Here is a 10,118-nt window from a genome sequence, read left to right on the forward strand (position 1 = left end):
ATGGTTCGAAGGTCGGTGGAAGAAACAGCGAGCTGGGATACAAAGCAGCGTGCATTGCCGTCGGGCAAGGGAGAGCGCAAGAGGACGTCGGCGTCAGAATGCTGGCGTAGTGCCCAACGGGCAAGGCGGCCTAAAGAGTGCTTCAGGGACGACAGCAAATAAAATGCGTGGTGGTCCTTGACGATGTCAAATGAGTGGCCATACAAATATGGCCAGCACTATTTAAGAGCCCAGATGATCGCCAGCATTCTTTTTCCGTCCCGGTGTAGTTATTTTCGGCTTTCTTAAGCGTGCGACTTGCATACAACGTATTCAGAAAACCCGTGTTTCCGCTGAGCAAGGGCTGCGCCGAGGCCAACGCCATTAGTATCAGTGTGCACCTCTGTAAGGGCCGTCGGGTCGTACTGACGCAAAATTGGAGGTGTCGTCAGCCAATGGCGCAGGATTGCGAACGTCTCGTCGCACTCTAACGACCACGAAGTGAGGGGCCCGCTGCTTCCAAGGAGCTTCGTCAGGGGCGATATGATGGTGGCGAAGTTTCGGATGATAGTGTCTAAAGAAGGAACACAGACCTGCAAATCTACGCAGGCCTTTGGCAGATGTAAGTTTCGGAAATTCAGCAACGGCCCGAAGTTTGACTGAATTGGGGAGAATTCCACCCTTGGAGACGACGTAACCTAGAATTGTCAGTTGCCGAGCAGCAAATTGGCACTCCTCCCTTACCAAACGGAGGGCTACAACTAAACCTGCTTGAGGTTTAGTTGTAGCCCTGCGTTTGTTAAACGCGTTAAAACAAATCGGAGGCGTTGAAGGTGCGTGAGGAAGGCAGAAGCAAGAACAACAACGTCGTTAAGATAGCATGAATACGTGTGCCACTTCAAGCCGCGCAACACTGTGTCCATCATGCGCTCAAACGTTATGGGTGCATTACAAAGTCAAAGCGTATTACGTTAAATTTGTATAAGCCGTCGGGTGTGACAAAAAGTGTCTTCGGCCGATCGGCGTCTGCTATGAGTACTTGTCAATACCCTGAGCGCAAATCTAGAGATGAAAATAATTCTGCGCCTTGTAGACTGTCAATCGCGTCGTTTATGCACGGGAGACGGTAGACGTTCTTACCAGCGATTTTGATTATGCAATGGTAGTCCACACAAAACCGCGCAAAACCAACTTTCTTTGTAACTGCGTTGACATGGGATGCCCATGGACTGTTGGAAGGTCGTATCACCTCGCGGCGAAGCATTTCGTCGACTTGTCCGTTGATTGCACGACGTTCAGCAGGAGATGCGCAATACGGATGTTGCCACAATGGCGGTTGCGCGCCAGTATTGATGTGACATGCAACAGTTGGCATCCGGCCTAGGTAAGATTACCCTACATCAAAAGAAGAACGAAATTGTTCTAGAAGGCACAAAATCTGAGACCACTGGACCGCTGTAAGGGCATGGGCAATAGAAGAACCGAACACATCACCGGGTGATCGGTCACACGTAGAAACCGCATTGAGCACACTGGAACTAGCACACTAATTGGCATTGGGCACGCCCATAACTTGCACGTCTTCGATCGCTTCTGCATTCCCCTCGGAGCAGCAACATGGGGTATGGAAAGGGGTTGCAAACGAAAATCGTGCTGTAGCCCTGTGTGATGTCCGCTGTCGCGAAAGGCAGCAGCAGACCTTTCCGAGAGAGGAAACAGTCAGATGGAGACAGTAGTGCAACAGTGTCTAAGAGTTCGCTGCAGGACACGGGCACGACCGTTGAGTCGTTCGGGGGAATGTGGGTGTAGGCTTGAACAAGTAGTTTCCTCGAAAGCGAAGAATTGTCGGTGAGCGGCAAATCTAAAAGCGGCGAGAGTTCCATTTCGGCCCGCGCGCAATGAATAACGGCATTGAGGCGCGAGAGAAAATTCCAGCCGAGGATAACGTCATGAGAGCACGAGGAAAGGATGATGAATTCTATGGCGTATAAAACGTCGGCAATGACAACACGAGTGGTGCAAGCCGCCAGGGGTGAACGTGCTGAACACTGGCTGTGCGGCATGACATACCAGAAGGGGTGTCGTGACCATCCGAAGTAAGCGGCTAAGCTTAGCGTTCATAACACATACACATACGCCGGCTTCAGTGTCCACGAGTGCGGATGCGCGAATACCGTCAACAAACACTTCGATTACGCTCGACGGACTGCGGTGAGGACTTTCACATTTCGGCGTTGTCGCAGCCCTTGTCTCTTGGACTGCGACGACTAGTTTTCCTCGTCCCGACTTACGGGGCCAGATCATCGGCGACAGTGAGCGACGGCGGGGAGAAGGTCAACGGCGGGTAGTTGCGGTCGGGCGCAATGTCGGCGACATAGCCGACGGGGGGCTGTAATATGGACGGTCGGACTTGCTCGCCACGGGTGGTGCGGCGCTAGGCGGCTGCACATGATTACAAAAACGTGCGAAGTGACCGGCGTAGCCGCACGCAAAGAAAATTGGCCGCTTTTCAGGAGTGCGCCAGCACCGGCTCACCGGAGTAGCTCCCATCCATGTCACAGGACGCGTTGTACGGTGCGGCTGCTGACATGACTGAACGGCGGGCGGCAGTCGGGGTCTAGGCACGAAGTCGGCAGAACGGAGAGGCATACTTGGAGAGTGGCTGAGTCCCCGCGACGACTCCAGCGTAGCTGAGTGGTGCAGCTGCCGGAACCTGTTGGGGCGACGCAACGACGTCAGCGTATACCTTAGTGCTGCAGCTGCAAGATGTTGGCTCTGTTCTGACAAAACCTTGGCAATTTCCTGCTCGATTGCGCTACGGAACGAAGGCATAAAATTCGATGCAAACTGTTGGAGATGCGGCGGCTGAGCGAAGGATATCAAGGACAACTGGCGTGCAACTTCCTCCCGAAAGAACGCTTTCATTTCAGCAAGCAGCGCTCACTGGCCCTTGATGGTAACCAAATCAGCAATCAGGTCGTCGCGCGAGGAAGGGCGACGTGTCAACGAGCGCTACCTGCGTAGCTCCTCGTAGCTTTGGCATAGAGTGATGATATCTGTCACGGACTGAGGATTCTTGGCCAGTAGCGTGTTCAAATCATCGTCCTCAGTCCCTTTTACGACATTTCTGAAGCACGAACGGCATTCACGAGCAAAACCGCTGAAGCGGATGACTCACTAGAAAGCTCTGGAGAGGACTACATACTATATCTTTCCAATCCTTCTCCACACAAGCAGTACTTCAATATTAGGTTTTATCTGTAATGATGATGAGACGCAACAGAATAAAAAGCAATAAACCACTCTTAAATATAACGCTAAAGTTTATGCTTTCAGTTATCGAAACGTGATGAATCATAGCGAAACCTGGATATTTTTCTGTATTGTAATAATCCTGACATTATTTGCCATGATTATTAATCGTTTTTCGTTAAGGAGGCCTGAAAGATTAAAAGAACGTGCTGCTGGGCTTTGTCGTTCATACTCCCAAATGTTAACAAACGCGCATTTCGCACATTTCAAGGCAAAATGAAAGCGTAGCGCAGGTCTGGAAATGTAGAGCTGATACAAGAGAAAACGGCATGCTGGTTGGTCGCTCCTGTGTAAGCTGCATCACCTTCATACCACATTTTCATAAGCGCCAGAGAAAGCAACGTCATGTAGGTGGTTTGTCGTTTGTCGGGAAAACCCATTCCTCGGAAAAACGTGACCGTCCTTGCAACATCTAACGTTGATGTGGAGCCAAAGGTAGGGAAACGAATCTTTTTTTTTTGCAATTTTATTAATGAATAAATCAATATCAAAGGTGTAGGACCACAAAAGCCTGACTTTCGTCATGTATGATGCCGCATGACATTTTTGTTTCTTCGTAACTTCGATTGCCTTTGAACTGCAGGTAACCCTAATGGATGCTGAGGGGACCTGTCTGTCTTCGCTGGTGATTACCAACCACAGACTCGACAGTTTGGCTCTTCGGAACGTGACAGTGAAAGACTCCGTTCTGGCCAGACTCGCGCAGGATTTCAAAGAGCACCGTCGACCGCGAGAGTTTGAACTGCAAGGGAGGATCCGATGCACTGCTGGGCGCACTGAACTGGTCTCGAGGCTGCTGGACAGCTCTTTGCAAACTCTGAGACTCGACATTACTTGCGATTTCACCAAGCTGTTCGAGAAACTACAGAACAACAAGCAGCTGACAGAGCTAAAGCTTGGACACTGCTGCCCAGTCGGCGTTTGCCTAGACACACTAGCTTCTTCTCTGGCCCAAAACGTGACTCTGCGACTCCTCACCCTGAGCCTCGACATGACATGGATGTCGGCCACAAGTACTTCCTGGAAGCACCTTGGAGACCTCGTCGAGAACAGCCGCTGGCTGGAAACTTTGAGTCTCCGTGATTCGTGTCTTGGAATGCACGCAGCGCGCCCGATAAGCGAGGCCATGAAAACCAACGAGAATCTACAAACGCTGAACCTGATGGGCTGCGGATTCTCCTGCACCGACGTCCTGTTATTCGTGCGAGCGCTTTCTCAAAATGCTTCAGCTAGTATGAAGGTGAAACTGGGCGTCTTAACGGGAAAAAACCACGAATATGGCCAGCTGTTCCGAGAGATCCTGTATGGTAGACTGCTCAATCGCGTTGAGTGGATTTTCAGCAACACCTCATAGAAAGGTTTTCTAGCCTCCGCTTCATGTGAGACCATACAGGCTACGTCCCTAGCCACCGACTCCCTTTCACTCGGCTGCCTCGGCGCCATTCGCCGACACTCGGGCACATGCATCAGACAGTTGGGTTGAACGCAAAAATAAGCTCTGCAAAGTTGCTTCAGATGGGTTTCTCTCCCTTCATTCAATTACCAACCATTAATGGTGAAAGTAAATGCGAATTCACTAGACTTGTAATAGAAGCTGAGCAGATTGCTGCGCTCGGGGAATCCCGCATCATTAGGCCGTCTTTGGCTCTGTCTGATAAAGAATAGAAATATTTGCGCATACCTTGAGATATCACTGCATAAAATTTTCATTTTGATTCTTTAACATGCATGTCCTCGTGGCTGTGACTCGTGGTGGCTGTGTGTACAAGTACAAGCTGCTTTTCGGTAGTGAAACATTGTTGGAAGTTAGGGCCGTCTGCGTCCCTGTGTGTCTTCATTTGTCCTATCGTTTAATCGCGATACGGGAATACATTTTAAAGCTAGCCCATTGGCTTTGGCGTTGCGCTGCTGAGCTTCAGGGGGCTGGTTTAATCCCGCTAGCGGTGGCCGCATATCGAGGGGGGCGAAATGCAAAACAACGAAGAAGAAAAAACGCTGGTAAGTAATTCAGAATCCTACTAAAACGTCCCTCACATACGTTTTGTTGTTATGGCAACAGCAGAATTAAAGAGCGAGACTGAGCGGCCCTTCCTTTGCGTACGAAAAGGGCGCGCAACCAAAACGCATAAATTTATAGAGTTCGTATACATGAGACGCAGGAAGTTTGTCTGTGCATGCACATGTAGATCACGTGATATCTTTGCATATGCAGAACTCCTACGCACGTAAAGATAGATAGTTTGTACTGTCTGCAAATGAATTCTGGATTATACCTTCACAAATACCGCTGCGTGCTATAAAACATAGTGTAACTCGCTACTTACTTACGTTTCATTTCCTCATTCTTTCTGCAAGCGAGTTTTATAAGACAGCACAGTTTATCGCATAGTTAGTCCAACATAATTGTATTCAGACTTCAAGTGGCCGGTAATTAGCGCTGGTAATTGCCATTCACAAATTATGACATTACTTGAAGAAACAAGCAAAAAGCTGTGTTGTCTACGCTGCACAGGATCTGTACGTAACCCTCCGCATATTAAACAGAGTATAGACAGAGCCGAAATTCACTCGTACTATGAAGCACGGATACCTGAATTGCTGACTAAAAGGAATGACTTTAAAATGAAGCCGAATATAACGCTAAAGATTTCTTGTATCATGTGATAATAAGGTGGCACAGGAGTAATACTTTTGCATGTCGCCTGTTTACATGTAACGGAGCTAGAATAGCTCCTAGCGGGAGCCTACCTTTACGCTAGCTTGGTGTTTATTTTTCTCCAAGCTTCATTTTGATTCATTTTTCGTTGTCCTACATGCACCACAAGACCTGCAAATAGCTAAATTGACAAGACGACAGTTGCCAGATTCCGAGATCTCACGAACCTAAAATCGAGCTGAAGTCTCCGAAGACCTTTTCTTCAAAAGGAAACTGTGCAAACCACTTTCGATGACAGCAACTCTGACGTGGCCATTTTCACGGAATCCTTGCCTGATTTTGACGTGGCAGATAATTAGGTACTAAACAATGTTTTTTATTCAATTCGTGGACTTGAAGGGTTGGGCATCAGGGCTGCGCAAATATACTTTCGTACTGTATCATGATACGATACAAGATACTACCGCAATTAATGTATCCAATACGATACTTTCCATTTGTATCTTAAAGGGACACTAAAGGGAAACACTAAATCAGTTTAGGCTAATAAAGCATTGTTTGAGAACCCTGCAGGCAGTCATTTCAAGAAAATAGTTTGATTATTAGATGAGAAAATGAAGATCCAAGTATCAGTATTTGAATTTCGCGCAGAAACCCCAGCGCCGGTACGTCAGCGTGACGTCAGGGATTCCAAAGTATGTTTTCGCATTTGGGCCGAGTTTGCTGAATAAACGTTCGCGAAACTTGCCATGTTTAATATTTGGTTCCTTTAGAACACAATGTAATCAATCTGTACCGCTATATATAATTAGTAGGCCCTAGAAGATGCCATCAAAATCCAAGAAGTCACAGCCCCCAGGTGCGGGAACATAAATAGGCGTCGCCACCCGTATTTCGTTCTTGCGCTTTTTCTGGCTTACCAAACGTCTCATCGTTGTAAGAGTGGTGTTCTTGGTGTTGTAGAACGGTAACTTACTGATGCAGAAGAAATCATTTTTCACTTTAGTGTCCCTTTAAGTTATTTCAATACATTCGCGAATTTCTTAGTATTGATTTTTATAATGTCGCAGAAAACACGTATGGACAAAAATGTTTGCTCGGAAATTTAACTCCTGCCCACCTTGTTTCGTTGAACGAAATGTCTGTTAGTATTTAAACATTTTTGTCTCTTTTGCTCCATGCATATTTTCATTACGAAACAATTTATTGGGGTTGCTTTAGCTCCTTAACATGACAACGCTTTATACGCTTCGCTGTCAGCGGTTTTTCCTTGGCACTTTTGTTACTGATAGGAGTAGCTGCTCTGCTTGACGCCCAGCTAGGGGGTCGTAATCTAATTATAAGAATGTAAACAAGAAGCCTCTGCACGATGGCGCAAATACCGCTGTGGAGTTTACCTTGTCCGCAATCATATTACCGTTTACACAATACCGGATCCGCTGTTATAAGTGAAACATGAGTTTGAATCTAGCTAAGATAGTTTTCATGCATTAAGCAAGAAAAAAAAACAGCGTTTCTCTCAGAAAAGCTTAGATTGTCACTAGTGTCTGTTTACCGAATTTTTTTTCTTTTTTTTCAGAGGTCCAAAATATTTAAAAATTACCTGTAGCAGAAAATTCTAACCCTTGATCTACATTACTCAATAAGCCTATTATTTGTTTTACGAGAAATCAAAATGATTCGTTAAATAATTAACATATTTACGTTAAGTCACTTTTAAATAATATACTTTACGGCACATTTACGGCAACTAGAGGCTATACAGAAAAAAGCTGTGCGATTTATATGTCATCGTTACGATCGAGACTTTTCGCCCTCTTTAGCACTTTCTTCCTTGAACCTAAGCACGCTCTCTTCTCGTCGCCGTGTCGACTCATTAAAATTCTTGCACTCCATTGTCAATTCTTCAGTTAGGCTCTCAAATGATAGTTACATTAACTTCACGCCGGGATCATCAACGAGAAGACATCATGACCTAAACTTAATACCCTACTACGCACGTACTAACATGTTCAAATTCAGCTTCTTTCCCCGCTCAATCGAAGACTGGAATTCATTACCTGGATCCATTCGCTCATGCTCATCCCTAATTTTTGCAACCGCTATCCCAGATGCATAATCATGGGTATGGGTATGGGCATAATCAGGCATGGGTATGCCTGGCAGCATTTGTATAACTTGGGTATTCTTTCACCAGTGCTCTTTTGTAAAAGTGTTCACTTGTATTTTTGTGTATTTTCCTTTTCATCTGTGCTCTTTAATAGTGTTCACTTGTACCGCTGTATACTCCAATGCATTTTCTGCACATTTCCTTAACCCACTCCTGCTATAGCGCAAATTGCGCTGCAGTATGTATAAATAAATAAATAAATAAATAAATAAATAAATATTTAAACGTGTGAATTATAGCTGGTGAGTTCACAAGGCGGAACGAATTATCTGGACTGGATCAGTTTCGAGATATTAATTTTCAATATGCCCGAGGAACAGCATTGTTCTTCCAGTTTCTTCTTTGATTAAAACGGCGATTTATGAATTGACGCACTAAAGTAACTAGAACACCAATGCATTTCGTCGACATATTGAAAATTGATACCTCGAAACTGGCGCAGTCCAGAGAATCCGTGTCAGGTTGATACGCCTTGCTGACTCACTAGCTACAATTCGTAAAATAATTAACTAAGAAGTTAGGATAGTTACGTTAAATATTTAATTTGGCATTTTGGTTTTTCGTAGAAGTAATGGCCGCCTCGTAGAGTAATTTAGATCAAGGATTAGAATTCTGCTATCAGACACAGGCGATATTTTTTAAATTTAGGACTTTCTAAAAAAAAAAGCACCTGATATGAATACGTAGGAGTTTATTTTACCCCTGATTTGAAATGGCATTGTCACGTTGATCTGTAATAGGGAGCCCAAGCAAGTCATTAGTGTTAATATGTTACGCTTATTATAGGCACTGCAGTTGTGTTTTGTAAGGACAAGCTGTTCATTACCAAGTGCGAATGATTCTGAACGTTGTGAGTGGGCTTTCTCTCCTTCGCCGCTTCGGCAGAATAAAGTGGTGCACGAGTTTCTTCGCTCATAATTACTTGGAAACTGCGCAAAGAAAGGGGAATAGTACTTATTGATGGACACCATTTCTATGTGTAATTTTAATCCTTGAATACGCTTTGTTTACAAATAAAGTACAGGTTCCACTGTGAAGTTTGTCATAATAGCGTAGTACCAGTTTCACTGCACACATGTAAAGATGCCAGCGCCATGGCGAAACGACGAGAATAGTTGAGATGCTCCGCGTTGATCGCGCACGTTTCTGCATGACACTGACGTTATTCAGGCGGGCATATCGCGTGCTTTGCGTTCGGGCATCATGTTAGTAAGATTATTAAATTATGAAGCTGCACAAGCTTGACACTCGGCCGTCGATTGGGTGCACGCAAGTACGCACGTACGCACTTCGAGCAGCGCAACCTCATCCGAGTTGTTGAATCAGCAGCTACATAGTGCTGCACACACGCAAACGCATCGCCTTTCGCGTTTACCGGCGAAACCTTGACTTCATCGCAGCCCTTTCATGCCGGGCAGGTGCCGTTAGAAAGTCAAATAAAGAATCTCATCAATGCAATGGAAAGATATCGCGAAGTGGGTTGATGTGTGCGAGCCACGACAGTGTTTTTGCATGCAGGTACGCTGGTCGTGGAGGACGTAACAGTCAAGCTCTGGCATTTATATGAACATCGTGTACGTTACGTATACATTACTGACGAGACAAAGAGCTCTCAATTATGTGCAAGAACTCGACACTAAAAGCAATTTGTCCACGAAAGTGGCCACAAAAGGCATCGAACTAGAAGCAGGCAGCCAACCCGAAGCGGCAAAGAAGTGTGCAGTTATGTGCCGAAAAAGTACAAAAATTATCTGCTTCTGTCAGTTTCATAGCGTTTCATCATCGCTACTAACACGGCACACAATAAGCAATCCTTAATAGGGTAAACATCAGCGCGAAAACACCCAACAACAATTGCTTATGTCTCATCTAGCTTAAATCTATGCCTGAAGCCGGCGCGCCTAGGAGCGAACGACCAAACCGCGAGGGCGGGCGACAAGGGAAAGCGCGAGCGGCGACGAGACCACGAGCAGGAGACGCCGGGCGAAAAGGAATGTCGCT

General features: G+C 46.0%; 1 protein-coding gene across 1 annotated transcript in view; it reads left to right on the forward strand.

Annotated features, from left to right (window-relative positions):
- The window catches only part of LOC139051627 (uncharacterized), a 54,976-nt gene extending 48,617 nt beyond the window's left edge, over positions 1–6,359 (forward strand). Inside the window, exon 5 of the mRNA XM_070528575.1 lies at positions 3,875–6,359. Within this exon, the coding sequence (XP_070384676.1) occupies positions 3,875–4,645 (771 nt within the window). The 3' untranslated portion in view covers positions 4,646–6,359. The remainder of the gene's footprint in view (positions 1–3,874) is intronic.
- Positions 6,360–10,118: the final 3,759 nt, after the last annotated feature.

Source organism: Dermacentor albipictus, unplaced genomic scaffold (genome assembly GCF_038994185.2).
Source record: "Dermacentor albipictus isolate Rhodes 1998 colony unplaced genomic scaffold, USDA_Dalb.pri_finalv2 scaffold_13, whole genome shotgun sequence".
In the NCBI taxonomy this organism is placed as follows: Eukaryota; Metazoa; Arthropoda; class Arachnida; order Ixodida; family Ixodidae; genus Dermacentor; species Dermacentor albipictus.